The 16646-nt window shown below is 36.3% G+C and overlaps 1 protein-coding gene across 3 annotated transcripts in view; it reads right to left on the bottom strand.

The window, feature by feature from the left end:
* LOC106059083 (receptor-type tyrosine-protein phosphatase T-like) overlaps window positions 1-16646 on the bottom strand; it is a 50706-nt gene that overhangs the window by 22522 nt on the left and 11538 nt on the right. For all 3 annotated transcript variants that reach the window (XM_056030175.1, XM_056030174.1, XM_056030173.1), the window contains exons 5-8: window positions 15146-15340; window positions 13611-13826; window positions 12397-12531; window positions 10964-11101 (exon numbers count right to left, since the gene is read on the bottom strand). In XM_056030175.1, coding sequence (XP_055886150.1) covers window positions 10964-11101; window positions 12397-12531; window positions 13611-13826; window positions 15146-15340 — 684 coding nt within the window. The remainder of the gene's footprint in view (window positions 1-10963; window positions 11102-12396; window positions 12532-13610; window positions 13827-15145; window positions 15341-16646) is intronic.

Genomic DNA, 16646 nt, shown 5'->3' with positions numbered 1-16646 from the left:
CATTGGAACCACCAAAAGACGGGGGAGGGTAGGAGCAAAACAAAAATAGGAGTGCCATCAAAGACCCATGCCGACCAGCAAAATGATCAGGCCAAACACAGTCTCGAAGACATCAAAGTAGTGTTGAAGGCCATGCCGCTCATGCATAGCAGAAAGTACGGTCTAACGTTTTACAAATGATAATACGTACAGTGTATAGTGTAATTCTTAAAATTATATTCTTGTTGAATTTCAATCAAAATTAATTGTAATAATAATTTACAAAAAAACAACAAAAAAAAAACACAAGAAAACGTGTTCGGGCCTTTGTGTCTTGCTGCTGTCACTTTTGTTTTTAAGTTGTCTGCATTGAGTTTTTTTTTTCTTTGGTCGCGACCAGACTGGCCCATTTGGTACCGGCCCACCGGGCATTTGCCCGTTTGCCCGTATAGCCAGTCCGCCCCTGAGCTCGAGGTTTCTGTGACGTAGATCAGAGAATGTCAAATAATAGCACAACGAATAACGGCAAGAATAAATTAGAAAAGAAAAACTGCATTAGCGCGCAGTCTTAACTAAAATTCTAGCGATTGTACAGTACCTTGAAGAAAACAACAACACATTTCGTGGGAGAACAGAGAAACAAACGAACAACGGTCCATTTTCAGGCTTCATTGAGATGCTGGCCGAAGTCGACCCAGTCATGCAAGATAATCTACGACGAATTAAGAACATAGAGGCTCACGATCATTACATCGGGCTACCATGATGTAGCATGCCGAACAGGAAAGGCAGGGAGCATTTTCCAAAGGCTACAGCTTATTTGGACAAGCCAAGCCATTGGACTTGAGACAAAAATACACCTTCTTAACACAAGTGTCATCCCAACAGCAACATATGAAAAGACTATAAGTGGCTCAACATAAATGGCTGAGACGGATTTTGGGAGTCAGTTACACAGATCGGGTCTCAAACAAGGAAATCCTATGCCGAACTGGGAGTCGAACACTTAGTAAGGCTGTGACAAAGCGTCGCATGAGGTTTGCGAGACATGTTCTCCGTCAAAATGAACTACGCATACCAAGAGCGATGACATGGAGGCCAATACGAGGAAAGCGCAAACAGTGACATCCTCGTATAACTTGGCGCCACACCTTCATGGAGGACCTCAGAACAGTGGACACAAGGTGGACTGAGCCTTCAGACATTGCCAGTGACAGATCTTTGTGGAGACAGCTTGCCGCCCTAAGTCTAGGTAAGTCTAAGGATTGAAAACGAGCTTATGAATCTGATGGCCATCAGAATTAAAAGGGAACATTATGATAAAATCAAACTTGCTAAATATTTTTCCGTCATCCTTGACTGCACACCTGATGTTAGCCATAAAGAGCAGATGTCTCATATCCAATTACATTTATTATATACAAAGTATCTAGGTGTTATAATAACTGAAAGGTATCGTACAATATTAACGAAATTATAAAAAAAAAATATATTGTTTTGTTTGTTTTTTTCGTGGATGTAGTTAAGGTGCTAGAACACTTCATCGAATTTCTAGATGCTGACAACTTAACAGGAAAGGGTTTGTCATGGCTCTTCTTGCTGCGTTGGTGAACCTTGGTCAGAACATCGAACGATGTCGTGGCCAGGAAAACGACAATGGTGTAAACTTGAAGGGAGAGCACCAATGAGTCCAAGCGCCCATTATTTGCATGAACAGTCGAGCTTTTCGCTCTTCTTGCGCTCCCTAATCCTAACCTCCAGCGTGTTTAGCAGAAATAGTATTATCTAGTTTGTTGAGTATCACTAAAATTATGTAGGCCTATGTGTGGCGGGAATCACTAAAATTATGTGGGCCTATGTGTGGCGGGGATCACTAAAATTATGTTGGCCTATGTGTGGCGGGGATCACTAAAATTATGTGGGCCTTTGTGTGGCGGGGATCACTAAAATTATGTGGGCCTATGTGTGGCGGGGATCACTAAAATTATGTTGGCCTATGTGTGGCGGGGATCACTAAAATTATGTGGGCCTATGTGTGGCGGGGATCACTAAAATTATGTGGGCCTATGTGTGGCGGGGATCACTAAAATTATGTGGGCCTATGTGTGGCGGGGATCACTAAAATTATGTGGACCTATGTGTGACGGGGATCACTAAAATTATGTGGGCCTATGTGTAGCGGTGATCACTAAAATTATGTAGGTCTATGTGTGGCGGGGGATTTTAACCCGCAGGGTTCGAACTTGGGACTATCGAGAATACATGTCCCGAGCTCCACTCGACCAGTCAGCCATAGTTCGCATTAGGCGTTCACGAAAGAGTCTAAATTATTACAACGTTTTTTTTCGGAGCCATGGGGGGCGGGGGGGGGGTGAGAATGTATACTGTTATATTATAGTATAGTAAGCCTATATTGAAAAACAAAATTTATTATAAAAATTATCATTATAACCCATAGTGCACAAACGGCTTCGCCAAAATTGCTAATAAAACGACAATTGCGCCAAAACAACGTCGCCTAAACGTCGCGTACACTTGTCTGTGAATAATTTATTTTTATGGAACTGGCAAGCCTGCCTAGATATTCTCTAGTCTAGTCAGATTGTAATAGGCCTATAGATTTAATAGATCAAGATATAGAGATAAAAGATCTAGGTAATAAAATCATTCAATTTAGAGTTTAGACAATCTTTACCAGATTTCATATATATATATAGTACTAAATTTCTAAGAATGATTCAGCAAAACAAACATATAAGCTTCAGAAGATACACTATCTAAATAAAATACACTTCTAAATATACAGATTGAGTCTCTTATAATTCAGGGGCGTAGCTAGAGATTTGGGGGGGCGGGCTCGACTTTTTATGGGTCCCTGTATTTGACATCATGACATGAGAAAATGTACTTAATAAATCTACAAGTCTACGTTTTAATTCTTACAGTATAGAACTAATAAAAGTAAAATTTTAAAAACAAAATCACAAAAAAAATTTAAATAAATAATAAATAATACAAATAATGAACAAGTGACAAATCTCAATTCATATCGCCTCACGTTGTGCTTTCTCTGCATTAAAGGTCATTTAACACGACATCTAAATCAATGCTGTCTAGTAGTTTGACTCTACGTGAATAGCAAGATTATATGGCATATGTAATATTTTATGAAAAAAAAAAATTAGGACATTCATTATGAGGCCCCCCTCAAGTGGGGTCACTGGGTGATTTTTTTTTTATTTGGACTCCCCCCCCCCCAACCATAGCTACGCCATGTTTCAATAAAACTGCATAAGTTTACCAACACTGTTGAGATCTAGGGGTCTGATAAATAGGTTTTGAGTAGACATCTATCACCTAATGTAAACAGAATGGGAGATGTTGTAAATTGACATAGCTTTGACTTAATAGCCTATACGTCCATGTGTGTGAGTAGTGTGTGCGTGCGCATGCTTAGTGCCTTTTGAGTAAAACCTATGTGTGAGAGAGTGAGAAGCTTAATTTAGTTGCTGACTGACATGCCCTAAAGAGCAGACGATATCAAGGTTAGTGACGTCAGGTTGGTCAGATCTCAACGGGAGCAGCTTCTTGTGACTGTGACCGTCTGTGGTCAGAGTCAAATGCCAGATAGCAGCGTTGAACTCAGTGTGGACACTGGATAAAGAAGTTGGCTTCAGGGCCCATGCATCCAGTCATGGTTACTTTAATTACGTCACGAAGTCTTCACCATAGAAGATTCAGTCGTCTGCAACATCTATCCTCGAATGGCCATTAAAGAAAACCTCATACTTCCGATGGTCTTAGGTGACCCCCAGTTTGAGAACCGCTGGCTTAAACTAAAAGCTATCTTCAGATGTAGCATGCAGCTTTGATGAAATATAAAATCAACAACAGATTCTGTCTGTAATTATGAGAACTGTTTATTCATTAAAAAGTCAGGACCTACTGAAAAGATACAAACAAAATGATAACAGTAGAACGTGAATGTTAATGTTAAAACATGCCTACTGTAATTGTAGATTTACCTGTTTTAAAATATAAATCAAAATGTTTTTAATTTGTTTAGCGCTCAGGACTATCGTCAAAATGATTTTAGTTTAAAGTTTGCCCGCTACATGTTTTAAATAAATAAACTCAACACTATCTTTGTAATTCAACTAGTCTAAAGATTAATAGGTGTGTAGCTTTGTAATTGAACTAGTCTAAAGATAGCCTATATAGGTGTGTAGCTTCGTAATTGAACTAGCCTAAAGATAGATAGGTGTGTAACTTTGTTGTAACTTTGTAATTGAACTAGTCTATAGATAGATAGGTGTGTAGCAGCAGTCACCAACTCATTGACTGCGGTGTTTTTTGTTTTTTAAAATGCTACTTTTTTTTAAAAAAATAAGAAAATGTTCCAAACATAGCTAAAACAAAAATGTATTGTTTAAGTACCAATAATGCTATGGTCACATATTTGGTATCAAAGTAAAAGTAAATGAATGGAAAATGTGAAAATGTAAACATCTTTCTATTTAAATATAAGATACAAATTATAATCTAAATAATATGACAGAAAAAAAAATGGATGCCAACTTTGGAGACCTAAATTTAGATTTTGTTCTTTGTATTACTGTTGAAACAGCATATTTAGACTATTTACAGCATTTTCAAAAAGAAATGTGATAAAACAGTCAATAAAAGATGATGAATCATTGATTATATTTTTATTTTTACCTGGTTTTTTAGTCAGAAAAAAAGTGAAAATTATTGCGCTTTTCATTACTACCAATAACAATAGATACCAGTAGTAAATCTATCAACCAAATGCACTCAAATATTATGTACATTTGAATCAATGGGATATAGATCTAGATTTGTCTTCTTTTTATTTGCCTAGAACATCTTTCATTCTAATACTAGACCAGTGCAAGACATAGGCTAGCGAGAGATCAAAGCCTAAATCTCTAACTAGATGAAGGACAATAAAAATCCTAATTCATTTTACCTAAGATTTAGACATCTAATAGATCATTATTACTGTTCCTTTGTGATAAATTATGGATTTAGAATAGTTTTATATTTTACTTTTATTTAGTAGTAAACCTTTTGGAGTGCAACTTGAACCAGTATAGTGATGGTGATGATTTTTACCATAAAACAATACCAAAAAAAATGCTAGAAAATATACTAAGAAAAGGCCCAGCATGGTGGATGAATATTGGATTTAGATCTGCCATTTCTGTTGTTTTCATTTATCTTAGGCTTAGTTCTATAGGAATCTACAAAGGTGTAAAGATAAAAGCATAGATCTAGTCAACCTTGATCTACATTCAAGACCTAGCCCTAGTCTAAGGCTAAGGCCTAAGCCAGGGCTGGCGAACCTTTTTCAGTCCGAGTGCCAATTAATTTCAATTTAAAAACAATGAAGATTGTTGCGAGCCCAGTAGGTCTACTAGTGACGCCGCTATATAAAAGAAGTGCTACAGCCAGTAAGTCAACTGCATGTATAAAAACAGCTTAGTAACAATATTACTTGTTTATTCAATTTTATTATCCTGACCTACAGATTTGAAGTCTTAGGGCAGGTCAATCAGTGCGACTTCTGCTGTTGTGCGGTAGACGATAACAGTTTGATATCTGGTGTATACCGTGTATTCTTCAAAGTTACACGCGCCGCACTTAGTTTATCGGTCAAGCAACTTCTGATTTAATATAATTCATTGTAGAAGATTCGCACGAGTAAGTAGACGAGAAAATTGACGGAATGGATGTTGCTACTTTTATCAGAGAATTGAAAGTTTTAGGCAGGTCATTCCAAACTTGAAGAATATTATTTTCTGCTAATATCTGAGGTTCTAATGATCCATTTAACCGTTCACGTTCAATTAATTCAAGTCGTATTCGTAAGTCAATAAATTTATGTCTCCAAATTGCGCTGGACTGAAACTCAACAAGTTGCATTTCAAAGTCGTGTAATCCCATCCAAGAAAACATGTTCAAATCCAGAGTTTCAAAATCTACTGTATCTGGATATTTTATAAATTTGGAGGTGTACTTGAATTTTCGAAATTGTTCAAAACGCAGTGAAAATTGTTCAGCAGTTGTGTCAATTATCTCTAAAAACAATCTTTTCTGATAATCTTTGCCGGTAGTATCATGAACTTTTAAATCATCATAAAATTTCTTCAGTTTGTTAAAATATTTTAATTCTTCCTTCTCTATGTCACGTTTGTAAATCTTCAACTTTTTCTCAAATGCTGTCAAGATGTCAAATGCCTGATCGACAGATTTTCCGAAACCTTGCAACTTCGTATTATGTTCATTTAAATGGGATGAAAAAACCGGTAAAAAACATTAGTCTGATAAGCCAGTCAACATTTGTCAATTCTGAGCAATTTTGTTTGTTATCATCCATAAAGATTCGAATTTCATCAAGGCATTCCACAAACCGTTCCAGAACGTGACCTCGGCTTAGCTAACGTACGTTATTGTACATTAATAAGCCAGAGTAACTGGACTGAACTTCATTTAGCAGCTGTTCAAATTTTCTCTTATTCAAAGCACGGGCAGTAATGAAGTTTACAGTTTTTGTTACACATTTCATAATGTCTTCAAATTCCTTTAAGCCTTTTTTGAACATAGGGCTTGTTGATACACAATGCAGTGAAAAGTTATTAGTGGGTGTCCAACATGTCCTGTAAACAAAATAACGAGACCTGCATCTTTTCCAGTCATACTTGGAGCACCATCAGTTGTAACAGAAACTTTTTTTGAGATCTACACCTGCATTTCTGAGTTCAGTCACAACAGTTTGTCATATATCTGCACCAGTTGTCGTTGGTAAAGTTGCTAATTTTATTAGTTCTTCGTGTATTTCATTTCCTTTGCTATATTTGGCAATGATGGCCAGTCTAGCGGACGATGTCACATCAGTACTTTTATCAAGGCAAATAGAATAGGCTTGACATGCATTAATATCCTTCTTTACTTGTTCTTGAATATTAACGTGTAATTTCATAACTCTCGCTTTAACCGTGTTTCGGCTTATTGGCAAATCCTTTATTCTCTGAATGACTTTATCCTTGTTTTGAGAGCCTTCAAACAAATAAGACGCACTTTCTAACATTGCTTCCTTGATATAATCACCGTCACTTAAAGGTTTTTCATGCTTAGCTATAATTTTTGAAACTTCAAAACTTGTAGCCACTAAGTTAGAAGAACTTTTAACAAAGTTTACAAAAGAACTGGATTGTGAAATCGCTTTTGTAACTCACGCGATACATGTTCTTTTTGCTCATCCTCGCTTTTGCCTAAAAGCCAGCTGTGATTGGACTCATAATGACGTTTTACTAATGATGTCCGACAAACAACACTTTCCAAACACATGGCACATAAGGCCTTGTTTTCTCTGTGAATCATTCCATATCTTTCAGTCCACCACTCTTGAAAAGGTCTGCCACTTCCTTCTTCTTCATTAAGTTTTCTTTTTTTTTATTTTTGAGAATGACATGTTATGGTAATTATTCTTATAAACATTTATTGATGGCAACGCTAGCAATCGATGTAAGACCGACACGTTTTCAGTATCAACAAAAATGGCGGAAGCTAAGGAGACTCGTTCAAATACGAGATTTGTCTTGAACAAAATTTATTATGCCCTACGCTCCCCAAATGAAACACAGTCATATGAAAAAAGTATATGTAATATGATCCACTAGCGCTTCTTCCATATTATTTGCAGTTCTCTGAAATAATTGAACGTTATTAATAATGGTAATTTGAGATATCCGTGATTTTAAAAAAAACGCATTTCTTAATATCATCGTCGTCGCGTGCCACACAAAATCGTTTCGCGTGCCACCTTGGGCACGCGTGCCATAGGTTCGCCAGCCCTGGCCTAAGCATATAAAAGGCAATACTAGAATGTAACTAGATTTAACTAGATCTAAATGCTAATAATGTCCAAGTCTGCTTCATCCTATGCTAAATCTTGATCAAGATCTTCATTATTACAATTCATAGAAGTATAAATAAAACAATAATAAAGCTTCTTCAGTAGTAAACATTGTGGGTGTGTCTTGGACAAGCATAGCCATGATGTTGTAGATTTTTACAGATAAACAATACTATAAAAAAAAAGAAAATGGGGAAAAAATGCCAACATTGGATGATTATTTGATGTAGATCTACTATTTCCTTTCTTTTTATTTACCATATAGCCATAAGCTTAGAGATATATCTAGATCTAGAGTCCAAGTCTAGAGATAAAAGCTTAGATCTAGTCAATCTCGATCTACAGAGTAACAGACTACACCTAGCTTAGCCTACTGACAATAATAGATTTAGAAAATTTAGATCTAAATACTAATAATATAAATATAGATATAAATTATTATAAATACGCTAAATAGTAAATTCAGACCTACCTGGATCTAATCAGTCTAATGACTATACTATTATTACTATAGTATAGTATATTTTATTATATCTAGATCAAATTCTTCATTATTACTACTTATTTGTGATAAATTTTAGAATAATTATAAAGTTTCTTCAGTAGTCAACATTGTGGGTGTGTCTTGGACTAGAGTAGTCATGGCGACGTTTTTTTACATTTCAAAAAAAAGTAATAAATAAATGTCTAAATAAAGCCAAAAGCTTCTAATTTCTATGTAAACAAAGGATGAAGAACTCTTTTATAAAGTAAAAATAGTTCCACTGCTGTTAGTTAAAAATTTTAATTTAAAAATGCAACAAAACAAAGGTAGGGTAAGAACGTCTATGGGATAGACGTTCCGTGCGTTTAGGGGCAGACAGACCGTCTATGGGATAGACGCTCCGCACTCATTGAGTTTAGCAGGAAGTTCTGTGAAAAAAAAAAAAAAGGTAAAATATAAAAATGGTGCTTGAACATGCAGGGCCGGATTGAAGTATGTGGAGGCCATGGGGCAGGATTTTTATGAAGCCTCCTACACTTTTTCAAAAGCTTTAATAGAGATCCACTTATAGATAAAAAAAAAAAATACACATATTTAAAAACATGCATAATTTAATTCCACTCATATGTGTATTTAATATTTATATTTTAGTTTTACAAATTGTATAATTTTGTGGTGGGCAATGCCCTTGGTAGACGCACTGCCGTAAATCCGGAACTGCATTTACATATTCAGAGCATATTATAAGCAGACAATTCTCTATCACGACAGTGTTAGTTAACGTTAAAAATGTGACAAAATACTTAAAAGTTTCTGTCAAGTCAAAATTATGATAGGTTTTTCTCTTTCTTGTTGAGGCCTCTTTCTTGTTGAGGCCTCAGGGTTGTAGCCCTGCCTTCCCTCCCTTTAATATATATATTGGAAAAAAATAAGAAACAAATTAAAATTTAATAGATCTATTTACCTTTCTAACACTATTGGCTAGGAGAACATTGAGTACTAGTCTAAACATTACACACACACACACACACACACACACACACATAGAGAGAGAGAGATCAAAATAATTTTCTACCTTTCATCTTCTTGTAGCATCATGCTGTTGTATCATTTAAAATTTCCCATCATGACATCAAACTCATAAAATCGACGAGACCTAGATCTCAAAATGCTCTTTCTTTTGATCTAGCCGCAAAGGGCTTGGTTTTCGCCTTGTTGCAATCATACTTGTGTCGGTATAGAAATGCGAAACTGATTTTCTCATTGTGTAAATACATTTCGTAAAACAGTTCATCGGAAGAGGGTTTGGCTTCGAACGCAATATTTTCTGAAGCGACGGACCGGAGGCTTCAATTCATCATCTTTAACAAATAAAAAAAATGTTTCTTCCAAATGGGCTGGAAGTAAGAGACATACATTTAGTAGATTTAATATCTTAACAAAAAGAAAAGTCAATAAAATTTATTTAATAAAAAAAATTGCGTTTGATCAAAGACATAGAAATATATAACGAGAACAGATTATATTTGCTCGGTTTGATATGTTATCTTTTAATCGATATTGGTAAAAAATATATAGGCCTATATATATGAATTGCCTTTTCAAACAAAGTTAAACCTGTGATCTTCAGAGATAAAACATGTTTCTCACATGAAGAGCAAAGAGCTATATAAGTCTTTGCAATCATTTGGTGACTTCTGGGGAAAAATCACGTGTGTCTTTAAAGACCGCATGACAAACCAAGAGCTCAGAGACAAGGTTACTGCAGCGATTGGACCCCATGATGACCTGCTATCTTTAAAAAAACACAAGCTAAAAATCTATGAACATATTACAACTGTACAAGGTCTTCGGGGCTCACAAAGACCTTCCTTCAGATAACAGTACCAGGAAAAAGAAGAAGAGGCAGAGAAAGCGATGGGAAGACAACATTAGAGAATAAACGGGCCAGTCATTAAAAGAGGTTCTAACTGAGACAAAAGACAGAGAGGGAATGGAGAAAGAAGGTTGACGAATCTTGCATACTGCACCGACGGTCCAACAGACTAAGAACTAGGTCAAGGTTAAAGGGGGAAATCATACAATACTATGGCTACAATTCAAGAACACTTCTAATTGTTGAATGTAGATTTGATTCGAAATTTAATTTGAAAACGTAGAGCGTGTGATTTCACACGTTCATCGTCACGTGACCGAATCTAAGGCTAGCACAAGGAATATTGTTTGTAAGTTAGGTCTAGTCGTTATTAACAAGAAGTAAAGACGTTTGTATCTTTACTTCTAGATTTAGGCCTAATAGAAATTCTATTTTTCATAAAGAAGATCTGAAGGAGAAACAAATTTAAACTAACTTCCACGACTGATTTCCTATGAGATTTAAATATATTCAAATTATTTGCTAAATTATTATCTGTCGCGATTTCCAGGTGCTTGAAACTTATTGGCTACGTGCGCATTAACCTAACAGTTTTCACTGTTGCCACTGACTTAAATAGGTTCCAAAATTTGATTGAAGTCTTTTGATTTCTGGCAAAAAAGTCATTTATTTGTTGTTGTTTTACCTTTAGTACAATCAGGTGGATCTGTAAATCCCAAGCATCCTTGATCACAATATCCAGAGAATATATCACAACATTTATCATAACAATTGGCTTGACAGTCATTTTCACAGTTGTATCCCCACTTTCCTTTTGGGCATTCTTAACAAAATACAAAAAAATAATAGAACTTTTCATCTTAATTGTACCAAAACAATATCTAATTTTAACAAACGTTAAAAAAAAAAAAATTGAAATATTCAGATTTTTATCATTATAATATTATAACTGTTATTACTACTATTATTATTGCTATAAATTTATTAATATTTAATTAATTACAGTCATGTACTAGCGGCTAATAACATGGGCATCATTGAGTGCAAAGATTAAGAAGAATCTCATTTTTTTCTCGTCGCTAAGCAGTTCTAGCTGTGACCTTTATAATTTTCAGAAATAATCCTTTTCTGCCAGTGGTCGTTTTTATGCTTATCGGATGCTCAGTGTGCTATGATCCAATCACTTTTGTGGACCAGTGGGGGGGGGTGGGGGGAGAAGATTTCAGTGCTGCGTTCAGCAAACACAACTTAGCTCGAATTGGACTTTGAACTTGAATTTCCTTGTTAGGTGGCTAAGTCTTAGCCAAACTGTTTTAACATCTAAGCCGAAAATCCTACAATCTTTTCACTATTTTTGCCTATCTTTTGAGTCTTTTGTATGTCGTTCTGTCATGTTTCTATCGAAAAAACTAGAAAACTAATTGAAAATGTATGTTAGTCTCCAAATAATGTTTGCCAACCGTATAATAAAAAGCCACTAGTAGTTTTGTGTCATGTTTCTTTGTCGGCCTCTCACATTTACTACACAAAGTATTAAAAAGCTAATTTCCGTTTTGGAAAAAAAATTATATAACATAAGTTCAGGTTGTTTTAAAGTGAAACAAAACGCAAAATAGTTCTTTGAACTTGCTCTTCCGATATGTTGTTCATTTGTTGAAAGTGATAAACTACGCTAAATGATTTTTTGAAATCGTATTAATTTAAACAATCAAAACAAGTCCGTGGCTTGAATATTCCTTATCAATTGGTGGGGCCTCTTCGGAGTTTTTGTGATACATAAACTCTCTTTGTAGTTTTGTTTTTAAAATATAAAGAACACAATAAAATGTTTTGTAGACAAAAAAATGTTTACATTTAAATTATCTATTTTTTTTTTTTACTTAGGCGTATATATTGCATGCCACAACAGGAAATGAAAGTGGAATCTAGACGTCCACAAACAAGTACCTAATGAAATGACTAAACCATTAGTCATCACTTGTTTAGTTCTACGAGCTACTAACAGCTGCACGGGATTCGATGCTATTGAAAGAGCGGGGGGGGGGGAGATACACGAGATAAGGGAACAAATGAGTTAGTCTAGACTCTTGAGTACTCTAGCCTCCATAGGCTACTCACTATGTGTGCAGTAAGGAGGATTGTCGTAACCAATACAGCCAGTGTCACAAGTGCCAACGTTCACTTGACAAGTGTTGGGGCATCGACTATCACAGTCTTGATCACAGTCAAGCCCCCACCTTGTTGGAGGGCAATCTTCAAGAGAAGAAACAAATAAGTGTACATCATTTCAAAACGAATACAAGTCTCTAACAAGCACATCAAAACATCAGGGACGTTAGTGTTCAGTTTTTCAACCTAGGAATCAAATGATGCAAGTTTATTTTATTTTATTTTTTTTTGGACTGATAGTTCATGCTATTTTCTTACTAATTTAAGAAACATTCTTCGATAGTATATTAGAACTAAAAGTACAATTGCCAAGCCCCGAATCAGTGTTCAGTATAGTTCAACTTCTTATTGGCTAATCTATTGTATTGTATAAAATTGAGTGATTTTTGTTTTAACGTGCACATTCTATTTTGATTGTAAGAACTTTTTACGTATCGCGAGCACAAAAACGTCATTCTAGAAAATATGTGCTGTTTTCAAGTTTTCTTCACTTGGAGAAGTTAGAAAAAATTGATCAATATTCTGTTGTTTTGTATTGGTTTGTTTTTTTAATAAATTTGCCTTTTATTTTAAATTAAAGACGTTATATAAAACACTAACAAATTTAAAATCCCTAAACAGTTATAAGCTATCAACTATTTTTAAAAAGGTCAAAGGTAAAGCTCAATAGGTCAATGTTCTGTAATTCCCCCCCCCCCCTGTGTTACTAGGTTTATTCAAACACTATTGTGTCAAAGCGCTCTATTAATGTACTGTCTTTTTTTTTGTACTGTTCCCAGTGCAGCAGTTGAAACAAGCAAAATATAAAAAATACTTTTGTAAAAATCTTATACGAGAAAGAGCTGCACATTTACAGCCATATCTCTCTGTATCGTATAAGTTTTAATTCCGTTTTTTCTATATATGTATAAATATTTAATTACTACTAATTAATTATGTAATTTTTTTTATTGATTGTTACAATTTGAACTTGATCCAAGAATGGTAAATGGGAGAAATAACAGACGGAGTGAGCTGATAAACACTTTGGAGCTGATAAACACTTTGGAGCTGATAATAACTTTGGAACTGATAAACACTTTGGAGCTGATAAACACGTTGGAGCTGATAAACACTTTGGAGCGAATAAACACTTTGAAGAATCTCATTGTTCGTCAACTTACCTCCGTAGACCTCCACCTCACATAAAGACAGAATTACTTCCCCTTTATCTACATATGTGGCTTGAATTTTAAGGAAGTCAATGTCCAATCTTCTCTCTGGTAAAACTGTATACACGAGCTTTGTCTCATTAGGACCAGTGTAGTGGAAATGATTGACTCCAGAGAAGTCTTTTGTTGAGAGTTGAAAGCTTTGAAGCCTTTTACTACAACAGTCACCTAAAAAATGTTAATATTTTAAATTAAATAGAACCAAAATCCAACTTTATGTTCCAGCACTAATGAACGAACTATTCATATTTCATTTGTCATTGAACGAGAAAAGCAAAATGAACAGTATTGGCATCATCGAAACCATAACACTTTTAGAAGACCTCGCAACTGGAATGAGAATGTTATATACTAAAGAACAATCGGATTGCCATTTACAATTGCCATTAAAAAAAAAAAATAATGTATGCAATTAAAACACTGAAGCAGCATATACTTGCTTAAAGCACGATAAACATTGAAAGAATAATTGAAATTTAAAACAAGCAAAATATTTTTTAAAATCCTTAAACACGTATCTAAGGGAATAACTCCACATTTACAGGTATAACTTCAATAACGTAGAAGTTATCTCCCTTATTTGATATCAATTAAAAAATTATAACCAATAATTCATTGACTAATTGTTTAATTTTTTAATCGATTCATGTTTTATTAAAAATAATAAATAAAATTTCAACTTGATCCGAAAATGGATGAGGGAGAAATAATGTGAACAATTAGATGAGGGGACCAAACCCTTGTCTGAAGCACACACATAATGAATTACCAGTATTTTATTGACTAATTGTTTAATTTTTTAAAATTTATTCATGGCTTGTCGATACCAATAAACATTTGTGCAAAGTTTCAACTTCATCTGAGAATGGGTTTGGGAGAATTAAAGTGTACACAATTTTACCACACATACAGAAAGACAGAGTGAGTTGGTGTAAGCTTTGCAATAACTTTTTGTAATAGTTAAATAGAGAGAGAGAGAGGGGGGATAATGGATAGATAGATCGTATGCGTACACTTTGTTTTGTTAAGAAAACCTTTTTTTCTTTTAATCAACAAATGTTCATTACAAAAGCTTATATAAACTCCCTTTGTCTGTCTTGTCTGTCTAGGTGAAATATTTTACACATTGTTTCTCCCGCCTTCCAAACTCGGGTCAATTGGAAACTTTGAACATTAATTCGTTGTTGATGACAATACATGAATCAATAAAAAAAAAACCAACTAATTAGTCGTCATTAATTATTTTATTTTAGAAAATGCACTGTGCTAAGGGGAGGTCAGCCTTGTGTAGAGGCTTAGGTCGTTGGTAATTTTGTACTAACAAAAGACAATAAAACGTTCTCTATTTGATACCTACGTGACTAGCGGCTTTACTTTTCTAGTTCTTGTCACACACTTTTCTTCACAAAATTATTTCCAAAGTCTGTCATTTCTCTCTCCTAACCAAAATAAATATAGTTCATAAACTAAAATGAACAGTCTAATACCTCTATTATAAAGAACAAATCTGTCTACGAGCATGGGTACCCTAAAAGACAGCTCCCAGCTTGGCTTTGTGTCACCAGTAGTAGAATGTGAACAGCTGCCTTTGCTGAATTTGTTTTCTTTACTTCCATCTACGGCATTTTGGTGATTATTGGAACTTGAAGAGTTGGTTTTCCCTCTAATCGCAACATTTCTTCCTAACAGGAGAGAGAGAGAGAAGCGTAAACAACATTTAAGATTTATGGAAAATATCTCAAAATGCAACAGAAGAATTTTAATTTTTTATTATTGTTGGTACTGGGCCGTTGGTTTGTAGCTCCAAACAACTAGTACAACTCAAACGATGTAGATGTATTCAATTCTGAATGTTTAACTTGAAATAAAGTTGAGGCTTGAGGAGGGTGAGCTCCAGGTGGGGGCAAGTCTTGTTACGTTGGATGCAGGCTTGAGGAGGGTGAGCTCCAGGTGGGGGCAAGTCTTGTTACGTTGGATGCAGGCTTGAGGAGGGTGAGCTCCGGGTGGGGGCAGTTCTTGTTACGTTGGATGCAGGCTTGAGGAGGGTGAGCTCCGGGTGGGGGCAAGTCTTGTTACGTTGGATGCAGGCTTGAGGAGGGTGAGCTCCGGGTGGGGGCAGTTCTTGTTACGTTGGATGCAGGCTTGAGGAGGGTTAGCTCCAGGTGGGGGCAAGTCTTGTTACGTTGGATGCAGGCTTGAGGAGGGTGAGCTCCGGGTGGGGGCAGTTCTTGTTACGTTGGATGCAGGCTTGAGGAGGGTGAGCTCCAGGTGGGGGCAGGTCTTGTTACGTTAGATGCAGGCTTGAGGAGGGTGAGCTCCGGGTGGGGGCAGTTCTTGTTACATTGGATGCAGGCTTGAGGAGGGTGAGCTCCAGGTGGGGGCAAGTCTTGTTACGTTGGATGCAGGCTTGAGGAGGGTGAGCTCCAGGTGGGGGCAAGTCTTGTTACGTTGGATGCAGGCTTGAGGAGGGTGAGCTCCGGGTGGGGGCAGTTCTTGTTACGTTGGATGCAGGCTTGAGGAGGGTGAGCTCCGGGTGGGGGCAAGTCTTGTTACGTTGGATGCAGGCTTGAGGAGGGTGAGCTCCGGCTGGGGGCAGTTCTTGTTACGTTGGATGCAGGCTTGAGGAGGGTTAGCTCCAGGTGGGGGCAAGTCTTGTTACGTTGGATGCAGGCTTGAGGAGGGTGAGCTCCGGGTGGGGGCAGTTCTTGTTACGTTGGATGCAGGCTTGAGGAGGGTGAGCTCCAGGTGGGGGCAGGTCTTGTTACGTTAGATGCAGGCTTGAGGAGGGTGAGCTCCGGGTGGGGGCAGTTCTTGTTACGTTGGATGCAGGCATGAGGAGGGTGAGCTCCAGGTGGGGGCAGTTCTTTTTACGTTGGATGCAGGCTAGAGAAGGGTGAGGCCTATTCACCGCCAGCGTCTCTAAACGATATATATATATCAATGGGATGCATCTTTACTCTTTGCGGCTAAAATGTGTATTGAACAAAT

The sequence above is a fragment of the Biomphalaria glabrata genome, chromosome 5, assembly GCF_947242115.1.
Source record: "Biomphalaria glabrata chromosome 5, xgBioGlab47.1, whole genome shotgun sequence".
NCBI lineage: Eukaryota > Metazoa > Mollusca > Gastropoda > Planorbidae > Biomphalaria > Biomphalaria glabrata.
This window is presented reverse-complemented; position numbering and strand designations above follow the sequence as displayed.